Here is a 16,714-nt window from a genome sequence, read left to right on the forward strand (position 1 = left end):
AATTAATTACCGCATGCTAAATTTTCATTCCAGTAAACAATTCAATCAATCAATCAATCAATCAATCAATCAATCAATCAATCAATCAATCAATCAATCAATCAAACAGTTAAAAAAATGTATATATATATATATAAATTACAAAACAATACATTTAGTAAATATATATGATAGAATAAATATAGGAAGTAAAATATAAAATATATAAACAAGGTGCGTAATAATGTTACATTATATGAAATGATTTATTTATTTATTTAGCATTATGGGGAAAAAGCTTAATAGGAAAGTTCTTTTAATTTCATAAATTAATTTATTTTCATTATGACCTAAAATGAGATTCTTCCAAAAAAGCATTTAGAAGTTACAGGACAGCAAAACATCCAATTATTTCACTGACGGACAAGCAGGTGAGAACAGCAACAGAACACACTGAACTTCTCTGACAGCTCACAAACCAGCATTCACAAAGACACAGAGATCCAAACTGGTCCTGCAAGACTGTCACAACAATAATCGTGCAGAGGTGTCTGTCTGTCCAGAGAACAACTGCAGTTATCAGCCCTTTCAATCCGCATCAGTGTCCTCCAGCGAAACAGCCAAGCGTTTGATTTCTGATACTGAGGTCTGTGAGTGGAACAGATGCTGAGCTCCGGACTGCCGTCAGGCTGATCTCTGAGATAACGGGCAGTCTGTCCGTCTCAGGAAACAAATCCCTTCACTCGTGTGTGATCAAGCACAGACACAGATCGGTCTTCGCTGTAATCAAGGTCTGCCTGCGATAAACTCTTAACCGTTTCACAGTTTGGGCTCAAAGCGGCCCGTCGTTGTTGGATCAAGCTGACTGAGATGGATTTGCCAAACACGCTGACTGATGAATATACGTACATTTCCATTCAAAAAGTTTGGTGTCAGTATAAGATTACTATTTTCATTCAGCAAGGATGCATTACATTGATCAAAAGTGAAAGTAAAGACATTCGTAATGTTACAAAAAGATTTATATTTTGAATAAATGCTTTTCTTTTAAACATTATATTCATAAAAGAATCCTGAAAAATAAAATGCTTCACATTTTCCACAAAACATATGAAGCAGCACAACTGTTTTCATCATTGATAATAGTCAGAAATATTTCTTGAGCAAATCAGCATGTTAGACTGATCATGAGACACTGAAGACTGAAGTAATGATGCTGAAAATTCAGCTTTGATCACAGGAATACATTTTTACAATGTATTCAGAGAGAAAACCATTATTTTAAATTATAATAATATTTCTCAATTTTGCTGTTTTTACTGTGGTTTTAATCAAATAAATGCAGCCTTGGTGAGTAATCTTCAAAAACATGAAGAAAAAAAAAAATCTTACCAACTGTAAACCAAACAGAAGAACCCATTAAAACATTATTTTAAACAAATTCATTGAGTGCCTCCATTTGCTATAAGATCTAGTCCTGACATCCGTTAGACTATCTGATTTGAATGCTAATGCTTCTAGCCATGCAAGTTTGATTTTACAGTGTGTTGATGCATTACGAAACAAAAAAATAATTCATAATTCAATGCAGTTTCACGTCAGAGCTGTAACTCTAATGTGGATTTTAGAGCATCTGGAACATTGCATTTACAAATCAGCATCCATAACTGAAACTGTTTTGTAATGTGAAATATGATTATGATGTCTGCCTCTGGCATTAAGTGATCAGCAATCCTTACAACAGATGTAATATCTCAACTCTTCTACAAAACCATTAAAATTGTTGTCTCAAAATTATTCACATTAGCTGAAGCGAAAGCATACGGCAGTCAGATCACACACACACACACACACACACACACACACACACACACACACACACACGCACGGGTCTCATTCTGGACCAGCATCTGTTCTGAGTGTTGAACCCTTTCAGGAAAATAGATCATCATCAAATCAGCTGCATTATGATTCTACGCATATGAGTGAACATCTCAAATGAACCAGCTTCTATCAACACTTCATACTACTTTAGCCATGAAGAACATAACCTGGATGAGAGCAGAGCATTAAAATCAAAAGAGACAACTTTATGAGTTTCAAAGTAGTCACATAATAACTATACAGTACATCTGCATAGTTATTATTAGTCTGTAACGAATCCGGTCCGTGACCTTCTGTCCGATTGCCACCAGAGGTCGCCCTTCCATTATATTGACTTTCACACCACACAGACTGTTACACATCACCCTGGACTGCATTTCCCATCATCCATTGCACTGATTACATACAGCTGTACCAATCACAAGCTCACCTGAAAGCTATTACACTCACTATATAACACCCACTCAGATCCTGCTCAAACTGCCAAGTATTGTCTGCGTTTATCAGTCTCCTACTGGTAGAACTTTACGGAGCCAGTTTCCTATCTCAAGTTTTGTCTAGTTCCTAGTTCTAGTCTCAGTTTAGTTTAGTCTAGTCTAGTCTTGTCTTGTGATTGCCCGTTACCTGATTATCTGCCCGTCTTGGATGTATCTCGTCTTGTTGTTTGGACTATGTTTGCACCTTGCCTGGACTACTCTTGTTATCGGATTACCCCTCTTGTCAAGCCCTCTGGATATTGTTAACCGTCGATTGACCACACCCGTTTATGGATTTCTCTTTTGTCTCGCCTGCACCATACCTGTTTGCCATTGTCAGAACCTTGCCTGTTTTTTTGACCATGTTTAAGAATAAAGCTTTGCATATGGATCCGTACGTCTCTCGTCTCCGTTACAATGTCAAATTAAAGAAATACTGTTTGGATGTACTGTATAACAGGGCCTGAACAACATAACAAACACATACTTTGCACTTAAAATGCCTAAATCCAAAATAATAAGCTAAAATAAAGAACAAATATTTCCAGAAAAAATAAATAAAATAAAATAAAATAAATGAAATAAACTAAAAAATCTATATATACTTTATATATTACATAATGAATTATTTATGTTAATTTTTGTAAACAGAAAAACCGGTGTAGAAACTGCTAGTAAATCTAACAAACACTTACAAATAAACAGCAAGTAACACATTTATTTAACCATGAAAGTTTGTAGTATTTTTTTAAGTATTTTCTTGTAAAACATACTCCAATAATCTGTTTAACTTCAAAAAATATTTTTTATTGTTAATTCATAATTTTGTTATAATATAATACTATTTTGCTCTGTTTGCTTTTTTTGCAGTAGTTACTATTTACAATTTTTCATAGTGTTAATCCTGGTTGTATTAAAGCTTGTAATTAAAGTTATATTAAAAGCGACAAAAATCGTAATTTTTAATTAGTGTAATAGTTCATATAATCCACAACAAAAAACAAAAAACGTTTTTAAATTTACAAATGATTACAAATGAGATTTTAATGCTATTTTGACTGTTGTACTGTCCCCGTACTCCATTTCAAATCTGCTGCTCACCTTATTCAAACAGCGCACTGTAACCAAACAAACAGAAACACACAAGGACTCTGGTCAAGTAAATTGGTTAAAATGACAAATAACTTCAGTAAAAGCACAGCGGGGCCACCGGCCACCCGAAAACACTCTCATAATGTGACTGTAAGTCATGTAAACGCTTTAAAACGGCGGCTTGGGAGACACTCGTAATTGGGGCTGAGAGCATTTTTAGGAATAGATAAAGGCTATTCAACTATGTAAATGAATGCACAGCCAGTGTAACAGCCACAACCGTTGATTAATGAATGCAATTTTCTTGTTTCCTTGCAATAATACAGCAATACATTAAACATAAGCCCGATTCCGACTGTAATTTTTTCTCATATGGACGTCTGTAAAAATTAATTTACATATCACCTCAGTGATAAAACTCATGAATTCGGATGAATTCTATTTACAAATGTATTCTTATTATTGTGTAAAATGTATTTACAAATACTTATTATTATGTAAAATGTATTATTATTATTCCAAGCATATTTAATAATGTATAATCCTATTTATTATTTGATTATTTAAATCTCCTGTTTAAAAATAGGAAAATATGCACTATAGTTGTATATAATTATACGCAATATATATCCGTTTATATTACACATTTTAAAATTGTATTGCATACCTGCTGCTGCCATAATAAAGACCCACTTCAAATGTTTATGTGCTTTTCTACTCTTTCTGCTCTCACTCGCTGTGGTGGAGTAGTTATGAAGTATTGTTCTTTTAAATATTTTCCAGCATTTCAAAAATAAATATATAGCTATGCGAATTACACCGAAGTACAACAGTTACCGCACGGTGTTCGGGAGTGTTCAAAAAGGGTTTAAACGCTGAATTTTGAATCGATTTCTTCTCGTAAACTCAGACATGTGGATTCGGACGGCAATTAAATTACCACACGACCTTGGTGTTTGTCAAAAAACAGTAGGTAATTCGGCCAGGGTTTTTTACGGGGGTGGTGAGAGAAAAACACAGACGTCCTGGATTCGGAAAGCAATTAAATCACTGACTACCCCCTGTATATGGTGAAAATCACTTACGTCCCCCTGAGAAACAATTACCGTCCGAATCGGGCTATAGACTGTATTTAAAGCTACTGAGTGTGAGTTTAATGTTCAGAGACATTATAAGAGGCAAACAATGATAATCTTTTTTTAAGTATGTGTTTATGATAATATCTGCAGAACAGATTTGGAGAAATTTAGCATTATATCACTTGCTCACCAATGGATCCTCTGCAGTGAATGGGTGCCGTCAGAATGAGAGTCCAAACTGCTGATAAAAACATAACAGTAATCCACAAGTAATTCACACCACTCCAGTCCATAAAGAAGCATCTTGGAAAGCCAAAAGCTGTGTGTTTGTAAGAAACAAATCCATCATTAAGATGTTTTAACTATAAACTGTTGTTTCCGACTAAAATATGAGTCCTCTATTATTAATATGGTTTTCTCTAGTGTTGTCTAGTTTGTCTAGTCTTAATAAGCAGAGAAATAGGCACCGATCAAGCATAAAAACAGTCCAAAACAGTTCTAAACAAATATGTGTGTGGATTTTGATGTGGGAGGACAACAGGGGATGGACTTTATCACTGGATTAATAGTTATTACGGATTATGGAATTCTATTTTGATCTGAAGCAACGGTTTGATGTTAAAACGTCTTGATCGATTTGTTTCTTACAAACATGGTGATTTTCACTTCAAAATATGTTAACTGATGGACTGAAGAGGTGTGGATTACTTGTGGATTATGCTGATGTTTTTATCAGCTGTTTGGAGTCTCGTTCTGACGGCACCCATTCACTGCAAAAGATCCATTAGTGAGCAAGTGATGTAGTGCTAAATCTGTTCCTATAAAGAAACAAACTCATCTTCATCTTGGATGGCCTGAGAGTGAGTATAACTAGTTATTTTTGCAGTCATGTTTGATCTTTTTTTGGCAGGTTTGCAGAGGGGCTGAATATTTCTGGTTTACAATTTAGGGTGTAAACTCTGAAGCGCCACCACAAAAAAAAAAAATAAAATTAAAAAAAAAATAAAAAATCACAGACATTTTATAAACAATAACTGAAATAAAATATATATAAAAAACATACTAAAATACTTAACTAAAACTAAATTAGCCCAACCTAAAATGTATATATTAAACTAATAAAAATGACAAAAACACAAAACAAAATCAAAACTTTAACTGAAATTACAATGAAAATCAAATCTAATTCAAAATATCCACCTTAATAACCGTAATAATACCAACACAGTGTCATTGCAATAATACGCAAAACTGATGACATCACCACCTGGTTAAAAATGATAAACTTTTTTGAAAAAATTTTGCCAGCCACTGACAGCAGTTTTTGATGATTTTCACTAAAATTACATCGCTCCCAGAATATTTTGTTGTATGAATAGCTGAACATGCAATACATCAAAATAAAGAAGACAACCTCTACTTTTAAACAACACAAAATTATTTTATTCTTGCTTCAAGCATTCTTTTTTTAATAAACACTTGAATGTAGGTAAGTTTAATGAAAAAAAGCAACATTTTGAGCAAAAATCGCATTTTTATGAAATACTACATCTGGATCATATTCAGTACAATGATCAAAGCAAAGGTGCAGTAGATGGCTTCCATCAGCACCCCTAAAGTTTGTATAGTCCTTTACCACTTCCTGGCTCAACATTTCACTCTGTAACATTATAGGCAGTTTTCATTTATATGCTGTTTATTGTTGATGATCGCATTATTTTCATATGCATACATACAAGATCGCTCATTTCTGCATCTTCCTTGCCTGTGTTTTTGATCGGCACATTCTAGATTAATTCAGGAGATGAGTAATAGCGCCCCCGGGCATACAACCGTGAAAACACGGAAAAATGGAAAATTCTGTTTGGTGGGGAAAAAATCTAATGTGTAACTTTCCTTTGTGATTTGTTTACTAGGCCGCTCTTTCTAATAGCTGCTCTCTCTGTTTAGCATATGATGATGGAGTGTATATGATAATGTCAAATGATGAAAATGATCCCCTGTCACACACTCCCATGAGCCTGACCTGCATGAGGTGTGTGTGTGTGCGTGTTTCATATGACTGATAGCCAGCTGATCTAGCAGATTTGCCCTTTTCACTAGTCTCTTGTGAAGAAATCAGTCTTTCTGAGGGATGAGAAAGACACTGTGAGCTCGAACAACCCAACACACAAACACTGCCTCAACACACACACACACACACACACACACACACACTCTCTTTAGATATCTGATACTCTCCCATCTGAAGTCTTCAGATCACATTATAGGAATATTCCAGTTCAATGCAAGTTAAGCTCTACAGAGAGTATCTGTGACATGTTGTTGATTACCACACAAGATAATTTAGACTCTTTACGGTGATACACTGACAGTGAAAGTCTATGGGGAGAGAATAGCCACAAAATCAAATAACACACATTTTTTTGCACAGAACAGTTCATTTAGATGCTTCTACCAAATGCGAACTTCACATTTCTAGCCTATTAACTTTAACTGCATTACTGTAAACACAATCTTTTTTATTTAAACGTATTAATGAGTCTAATTTCTAACTATAAAGGGACTTTCTGTTTAAATAAATCTCTTTTCCTCTGTCACTTTGCTTTCTGGTTTAGTCTAAAAAGTCTGTCTTATCATTTATTGTATTGTAATTCACATTGGAGCTTCTGCTAAATGAATAAATGTGAATATAACTCACACAATGGCAATTTAATTGCTCTTCCTTCTATCATAAACACACAGACAGTTTCATTTTTAGCCTTCAGTATATGACTGTGATTTCAATATGGATTTTTCCATTACAGCCTCAATGTCACATGTACTTCACATTAATATAATTAATCACAATGATGTTCAATTACAGAAGGTTTCACCACTGTTACTAAGTACAGAATCTCTCTTGGGTTCACTAATATGTGTTAAACAAGATCAATCATGTTCAAGATTGAGAACTGGTCACGCTTTTTTCACCAGTGAATGCTTTAAAAATAATAATACAATTAAAAAAATTAACATCTATAGAAAAAGGCACAACAACAGATGTATTATGTCTAATATTTTGAGTTGTTATGAATACAAAATGGCTGGCATTCACAGCTACATTTTAGCAAAAAGTCCTGCCTACAAAAAAATTGCAATTGCAACATTTCAAAAACTATATAAATGGGGTAAGTTGTCACAATGAGATGCTCATTATTTGCACAAAATTAAAAACAAAAAACATTCCATTTCAGAAATTAAATGTCTGAAGTAAAAACGTGAAAACATACTATATTTATTTGTAATATGGTCTATTTAACATAGAATAGTTATTTCACTATTACCTAAAACTTGTTACCACAAATATACCTAAATGTTATTTAGAAAATAAATGTATAATGTCTAAACTAATATATATTGTAATAAAAATTAACTGCTGCATTTTAGCAAAATGAATCAAACTTTAAAAGTCTTGACTGCTAAAAAAATAAAAATAAATTAAAACATAAACTATATTTTAAAGGTCCCATATTTTACACCTCTCTGGAGTTTTATTTTAGGTTTTGATGTCCTTAAGAATATATATTTGCGCTATAAGTACCAAAAACCATCTCAATATATTTTTACAGCTCTTCTCTCATGACCTCTGATAAGAACAGGTCGATTTGGCCTGTCTAATTAATATTCATGAACCTCTCTTCTGATTGGCCTGTTGTTTTCTGAGTGACACATGGTTAGGCCAACCACAGGTAACTAGGGTCATGTAGGGCTGGCGTCACCACGCTAAGCTGGAGGCAAAACAAAGGGAGAACTTCCCATTCAAACCAGCACAGATTCGGCTACATAAGTAATAGTTGCCTGCTGAAATTGAAATGTATTTACATATTCATGACTAGATAGACTCATTAGATGTGATCCACCTCATAGTAACAGTCCTGTCAGATTGTCCGTCCTTTGAGTGAGAGTGTAACGTTACAGGTCAGCGGATCTGGTTTCATCCAGTAAAGTTAACTTTTCGACATGTTTCCGTGTTGTTGTTGCGCACCAATGGCATGGATGCTGTCTGGGGGTTTGGCAAAAGGACGGTGGGCGGTGCTCGGGATGGTGACTGAAGGTGGTGACTGAGTAGTTCGGACGCCACATTTTTACGGAAGTTACAAGGGCTCGTGAAAAATCACAGCTACTTTATGCAGGCTGTGTGCTCTTTACTGTGGATTGACTGATTTGAAGCTTATATGATAGTTACATAGCCCCTAGATCTCTGTTATCATGAAAAAAGCCAGGAAATTTCAGTTTTGACAATATGGGACCTTAAAAATAATACCTTTGTAGATATAAAATATCTAAAGTTTTCATTTTTATTTGTACTAATTTTATTACAGGCTATTTAACACTAAACTATACAGTTATTTAGAAAAACAAATTGAAGAGTCCATTAATATTCTAAGTAATTATATAAAAAAGGCCAACATTTACAGCTGCATTTTAGGGGAAAACAACAACAACAAAAACATTTCAACTAAAAATATCCAGGAAAAAAAAAAAAGAAGTTCATTTAATATCATTATTTGCACTGATTTGAGAAGAATTTTGTATTCTTAGGAAAATACCTAAAGTAAGACTTATTCCCCCGGTTTCGCAGACAAGGCTTAAGCCTAGTCCTAGACTAAAATGTAAGTCTGAGCAGTTTCAACTGAAATAAACTTGCACTGACTGATCTTAAAATATATCAGTGCCTTTGTTTTGTCTCAAGATGTACCCCAGTAATGTTTTTTTCTAAGCATGTTTATAAAAGTTACTTAAATGTCCTATTTAAACTATGGCCTAATCCTGGCTTAGTCTAAGCCCTGTTTGTGAAACCGGGCCATTATGGCCCATTTAATACCAAAAATATATATATATATTTTTTTTAATATCTGAAAGTTTTTAGACAGAAAGTAAATTTGTTAAGTCTCAATTTTAAAGTAATTATAAATGAAAAATTGTTGGCATTCGCAGTCGCATTTTAGCAGAATGAGTTCGGTAATTTGTAGCATTTTTTGCTGGACTGCATTCCTCTGTCAGTCGCGGCCACAGGGATCATCTGGAGTCTGTTGCTCCTGAAACAAGTCCCGCCTCGTCTCTAATGAGCATTCCTCAGAAACCTCCAGTAATCCTCCGTCTCAAACCGAGACAAACGGGAGGATTCCATCATCTGAAGACTCAGCATCCGTCTCAGCGCCACGGGCAACAGATGTGATGTTACCGATGGCAACAGTGGTCACATGACCCATGGAATCTTCACTGACGGCCGTAAAACAATGCAATGCTTTTGTTCCTTGCTGTTTTGTCTGCAGCCTGTTTTGGGAGGATATAACCCATGTTTGTTTTCATCAGACGCTAATATAGATGGCACTTCTGAAGATGAGACGATCTGTGCACCCATATGGCCCTTAAATATGGGAACTTCAGTGGGAATTAGCTCAGAGACGCACCGGTGTCTTACCACCACACAAAACCTGACAGAGTTTATATGAGGTTGGGGAGTAAAACCCTCTTTAAAATGAGGAACGAAGCTAAGAATGATTGGATTTGACAAACCAGTCCACCGCTGACCCACACCACATTCATCGCTGAAGATTCAAGACAGCTTTTCATCATTTCAAACAGGCCTTATAATGTCTGTTATTATTGTTAACTTTAATTAAAAGCATATTAAAAAATATATATGAAATAAAAAATGAACATGAAGTGAAATAAACTTATTTTATTTCAGCTATTTGCCAAGGCAACATTTGCCATTTCCATTTAGTTAACTTGAAGTACTAAAATAACTAAAATAATTATAAAAAAAAGAAATAAAACAAACAAAGACATATTTTTACTATAAATAGTAATTATGCAAATGTCAAAAACACAAATTTATTCTTCATATATTTATCTTAATATTTAAGTGAAAGTGATATGTGTCTATAATATATAAAATACATTTGTATAATATATGTTTTAATTAAACATCCCTTATATTTTTTGTTCATATGTAAGTTAAAATATTATAATAGGTTAGCATAACATATATTATATATTATAATAATTAATTATGATAAAATTAAGTATAAGTATAAGCATAATTTTAACTGTTTAGTTTTAATTCATTTTATTTAATTAATGAAAACAGGAAATATCAAAATAAAAAATAAATATTAATACAATTTACAATAGTATATTAATAATTCTAAAACAACTTTATAGGCCTATGTATATTAAATAAAAAGCAAAAAAAAAAAAAAATTGCATATACATCAGTTTCTGAAAGGGTAGATGATACATCTGTGGATAAAACTACAAAAACACTGAATCCAATGCTGGACAAAACTACATTAAACATCTTCTTTCTACATGAATAGAACACATGCGTTGTAAAGTGCGCTGTCAGACGGCTCTAGAGGAGGACTGATTCAGGCTTCAGACGGATCCGATCCCTGAGGAGTCCAGCAGGATTCAGCCGTCAGATGGATTAGACTCACACTCATTAGTGAGCAGTGTGTGCTAGGAAACAGATGCTGCTCTGCTGAACGTGTGGACTCTTTACTGAAACACTGGACATGTGAATTAACATTCAAATACACACACAGAGAGAGCCCAAGAGAGACGGGCTGTAGTTAATTACACACACTCCTGTGAGAAGAACACTTTAATTTACAGTTGTGTAGTGGATGCACACGCCACCATCTGAGCCCTGACAAACACACACTTACACACGATCCTCACACACATCCAGCTCAGCTGTCTACATATAGGGAACTACCTTCTAAGCAGCTGTTCATGCAAAACATGGACTGCAAGAGACGCGACTTCCATTAGTGTATTTGATCATTTGAAACTTTAATATGCATACAAATACAAAACACACAGAGCTATTCTGTTTCTATCTCATCTTCTTTCTGCTGGTTTCTCATCTTCCTCCAGGTCAGGACGTCCGTATGAAGTAAAAGCCATCGGCCCAAATATCAAACTCAAAGTACATATCTGACTGTTTCCTGCTCCATTTCTCACAGACACACATGCTGTTATTCATTGCTCTCATACAGTGAGAGTTGATTGTATTGCCTGAAGATTCAGAGTTGCTGCTGCTCTAATGTTTTTGTTATCTTTTCTTATATAGATATATTATTTTACTTTTAAAGTATTTATAAGCGTAGTATTTTTGCACAATGTAATTCATTAAAACATCATTGTGACAAGATGAATATCACTATTTGTAAAAAAAGCCAAATGAAAAAATAAACGAACAAACAAACAAAAATTTTCTATTTCTTTTTCTATTTGCAAAAATAATATAAATATTATAATGTAATATATTTAAAATAAAATTAAAAAATAAGTACAAAAATATAAATTTAAAATACTTTTTAATAATAATAATAATAATGTATGTATAATGTAATATAAATATTTATTAGAATGTAATATAAATGTATATATATATATAATATATGAAAAATATAGTTTAAATTATATTTTTTAAATATAATAAATGGTACTCATATTATGTTTATAACTCCTATGTTTATAGATATTACTTTTGTGATCTTGACATATCTTAATTCACCCAAAGAGTGTAAACCTGTTTACATTAAGCCAATATTCAAATCTTATTTAGGTGCGTTAGAGATGTTGGTCAGAGTTGCCATACCTTATAAAAACACTCACTAATTTTGAATATTCACCAGATGCAATGCGTAACATGAACCATGCCTCCAACAAAAAATCTCAAAACACCACACAACGTGTCGTGAAAAACACACATAGTGCCTCAGGTCCTGCACATCTTGCTATCTTCAACAGAAAATGAATTTTAAGGTTTATCAATACACTACTGTGATGAGAGTCGACATTATCTGACCACCCACTGGCGCTCAAAAGAAAGAGGACAACAACCCAAAACAAAGACTAAATCAACAAAAGATCGACTTTAAAGGGCTCATATGATGTATTTTCCTGTTTTCCTTTTTTCTTTAGTGTGCTATGTATCTGTTTGTGCATGTATAAGATCTGCAAAGTTACAAAGTCTCCCACAAAAGGATTTTTTTTTTATCTAAAAAAGAAGGCTGACCAAAACTCACCAACAACACCTTGATTGAATCCTCCCTCACCTACGTCATATGTGGGAATGTTTGCATAATGCCGCCCAAATATGTAAAGGATGAAGGCATGGTTTCAGGTAAGGCAGTGGTGCTGTTGCCGCCATGTTGTGGAGACTCTGTATGTTTCTATGCGAAAGCAAAAGCACTTTATTTGACCTTCCAAAAAGTGAATACAATAAGCAAACAGTGGTTAAGATTTATTTACAACACTGTTCCAGAACAGTGCAGCCCAAATGTTTGCGTGTGTGCAGCTCATTTTACAGAGGACAGTTTCCTGAACCTGAGAGAGTACAAGGCGACAGTGCACAAAGGCTGTTTGTAAAAAATGGGGCAATTCCAACTTTGCTATATAGGACAATTTGGTGCTTCTGAATCAGAGACTGTGAGTATGTTTTAGTATTTGCTATTGACTCTTTAAATGGTGATGTGTAGAGTAATACACGTGGTTTCCGATTGATCGGTTTGGTCATCTACATTCAGATTTATTTGATTCAGGCTCCAACTGATATGGTAAAACTGACAACATTATTAACTGTCTTTATAATTGCTTTGGAAGCAAAATTTGCAGTTATGGAAAGGGGCATTACATTTCCGACACACGCTTGAGATGGCCAATCACAACGCACTGGGTCAACTGACCAATCATAGCACAGTAACTATTCGGAAGGAGAAATTGGTTTTGTAGAAATTGACGTGTCCTAGAAAGACTGGGCATAGAGGAGCTACAATAATGAACAAAATGTGAAAAATAATGTGTTTTTTGAACATTAAAGCATGCTAACATATTCTATCACACCCGGTACACAAAATAATGATCTCTGAAAATAGCATCATGTGAGCCCTTTAACAGAAGAAAACAGACCTTCTGGAGTGAAGCAATCAGAGTCCTGTGATATCACCTTAAGAGATCAATTCACACCAGATATATCAAGAAAATTCCTAAAATGAAACCACTTTGGTGTTAAATTCCTCCCAACTATGTGCAGGTCTGATGAACAATTACAGGAAACCCTGTGTGGAGGTGTCATGAATCCGGTCTATGAACTTCCGTTCACTCACCACCAGAGGTCATTTGCGCACCACATTGACTCCTGCACTACACTAATTGTTGCACGTCACCCCTGGACTGCATTTCCCATCATCCATTGCACTGATCACAGCTGTCACCAATCACACATTGCACTGATTACACAGCTGATACCATCAGACACGCTTTATAAGCCTTGGACTTCCTCTCTGTCATCGGCGAGTATTGTATAGCGTATATCCTAGCGATAGCTACTCTACGGAGCCCACTTAGTTGTCTTGCCCATTTTCTAGTGTTTTGATTCCTGCCCATGTTTCCTGGATTTACCCTTTGCCTTGCCGTTCGGACTCTGTTTGCACCTCGCTTGGACTATTGCTTGTGTACCTGGATTATCTCTCTGCCTTTCCTTGTTGGACATTTTTCGCCGATCGTAGACCCATGCTTGCCCTAGGATTACTCTTTGTCTTGCCTGTGTTGTACCTGTTTGTCTTTGCATGAACCTTGCTTGTTTTGTGACAACGTCCCTGAAATTAAAGCCTTGCAAAAATGGATCCACTCGCCTCTCGTCTTGTTCGCCCCGTTACAGGAGGTTATTGCTTCCAAGAGTAGGACAGAATCACTAACAGCAATAAGAATACAAATAAGAAAAAAAAAATTATCAAGATACCTTTACTTCACATTACATTAAAATTCCTTAAAAAAAAAAAAAACTTAAAACAAGAAAAAAATATCTGTCAATGGGGTCAGAAGAATAATATTGTTTTCCCTTTGAATTAAATTAATTTTTCTATACCCATTAACAGATTTTTTTTTTCTTTCTGATACAGAAATCAAGACGTAATATCTTATTTAATTCTGATTCTCAAGTAAATGTATCTTGATTTAAGAATGTTTATATACTGTATTTGTGTTGGAAAACAAGACAGAAATACTACTTAAGAAATAATTTTTTGCAATGACCCTGATATTTATTATTTTGTTGTAAAATGTAACTGTTTTCACCCAGATTTTTTTTACAAGTACATCTAACTTTTTTTCTGCACAAATACAGTATATATGTATAGGGTAATATGTACTATATAACAAATATCAACTGCTCGACTGATTCTATATTTACAAAAAATTTTAAATATTTTAGCATCTAACCTGGTCTAATCTGCTAAATGTGACTATAAGGCATAAAGATATTAAGATATAAACATTAACATCATTTGATATTTTTCTGTAAAGGCTCTTTGAAACAATGTGCTTCTTACCTTAAACTCCGTCTCTATGTTGGCAAGTCGTGCGAGTTCGTTGCTGAGCTCTAGTGCGGTCAGTACGGGATCTTCGCTGGACAGCGACAGGTAGGCGGCGCTAGCAAGCCCTTTGTACGCATTCATGCGCGATCTGGAGTGACTGAATGAGTCGCGTCTCTGTTTCTCCGTGCACTCGTAGCACTTGCAGAAGTAGTCGTGCGGCCGCTCGATCCTTGCGCCCTTTATCAGCAGGATGTGTACGATCTCGTACTCCTGACAGTGCGCGGCCAGAATCACCGGCGTTACGTCGTGCGAAAACCGCGTCCCGTCCTCGTCATAGGCATAGAAGTCGTCGTCTCTCAGTTCCTGCTCCAGCGGACTCAAAGTCAGTCTCAAACCGCCCGCGAATGCCGGATGAGCCAAAATGGCCTCCACGATTCGCACGTAACCTTTGCTGATCGCCAAAAGAAGCGCGTCACCAACGCGTGCCAACCCGTCCTTCTTTAGCAAGAGCTCTGTGACCTCCAGGTGCTCGTTGCCGACAGCTAACTGCAGCGCGTTTTGCCCCATGTAGTCCACACAGTTGAAGTTGAGCGTTTTGGACTCTTCCAGCATCTTGCGGACAACGGGAATGTTGCCGTACTCCGCTGCATCAAGGAAACGCTCCTCCTCCACCGTGAGGCTGGAGCCGCGTTCATTGAACATGTAGGCAGGGCCTCGGATGGCCTGCCGACGGCCCTTCTCTCGCAGGGTGGTGTGCCTGCGATGCATGACCTCTGACCTGAGAGAAAAAAAATCAGTCTTTGAGAGGAATTGTTGAATAAAGTTATTTTTGGTTTCTTTTTGAACAAAAAGTATTCTCGTAGCTTCATAACATTGCGGTTAAACCACTGATGTCACATGGACTATTTTAACGATGTCCTTAATACTTTCTGGGCCTTGAATGTGTCTATGGAAGGTCAGAAAGCTCTCGGAGTTCATCAAAAATATCTTAATTTGCGTTCTGAAGATAAACTAAAGTTTTACCGGTTTGGAATGACTTGAGGGTGAGTAATTAATGACAGAAATTTCATTTTTGAAGTAAAACAGAGTATAAAATATATTTCAGTTCATTGCTAAGGTAAAATTTCTCATTTTCATTTAGTTTAAGTTGAAGTAATAAAAATACTCAAACTAAAACTGAAATAAAAATCAATAAATACTATATAGATATTTAAATAATACTAATAATATTTAAAACAATTACTAAAACCTCAAAATATTGCTATGTTCATAATGATACTAAAATAACATTGATTTTAACAACATCAAGAAAACATCACAGACTAGCTGCAAATGGTTGCTGCTAAATAGCTTAAATGAGTGTTTAATTCAACTAGTCTAATCTGTTCTGCTCCCTGCTCAGCACGAGTTTCAACCCATAACTGTTTGTCAATAGAATGATGGTCTAAAATGGCCAATCCCAGCTCCCCTTTTAGAAGTTGCTAAATTGGCCTTTCACGCCACATGAGACCGTCTGAACTCTGATTGGCCCAAAAATCAATGACATCAGAGATCAGCTCAGGGCTTTCAATGGAACTCACACAGACAGACACGTGTTGTTCAACAGTGTGAGCAAAATCTAAGTAATTGCCACAATTTCAACACACACATTTGAGTTGTTGTCCTTTCCAGATAAGAGTTTGTGTGATAACAGCCCGATTTTCCATCATATAACACAAGAGGGTGGATATTGCACTTTAAAAATGACATGATGATTGCAGGATGCAAATGCTATATTTGTTTGCAAAATCATTTCAATTTTATCTCTCTTGATCACAGTCTTGTCTAA

General features: G+C 35.2%; 1 protein-coding gene across 1 annotated transcript in view; it reads right to left on the bottom strand.

Moving 5' to 3' along the window:
• LOC306853208 (short transient receptor potential channel 7) overlaps nucleotides 1-15,654 on the bottom strand; it is a gene marked incomplete at both ends in the record, with an annotated part of 49,955 nt that extends 34,301 nt beyond the window's left edge. The window contains one exon of the mRNA XM_079390448.1: nucleotides 14,902-15,654. Coding sequence (XP_079246574.1) covers nucleotides 14,902-15,654 — 753 coding nt within the window. The remainder of the gene's footprint in view (nucleotides 1-14,901) is intronic.
• Between the last annotated feature and the right edge of the window lie 1,060 nt (nucleotides 15,655-16,714).

This window comes from Barbus barbus (genome assembly GCF_936440315.1).
Source record: "Barbus barbus genome assembly, chromosome: 33".
Lineage (NCBI taxonomy): Eukaryota > Metazoa > Chordata > Actinopteri > Cypriniformes > Cyprinidae > Barbus > Barbus barbus.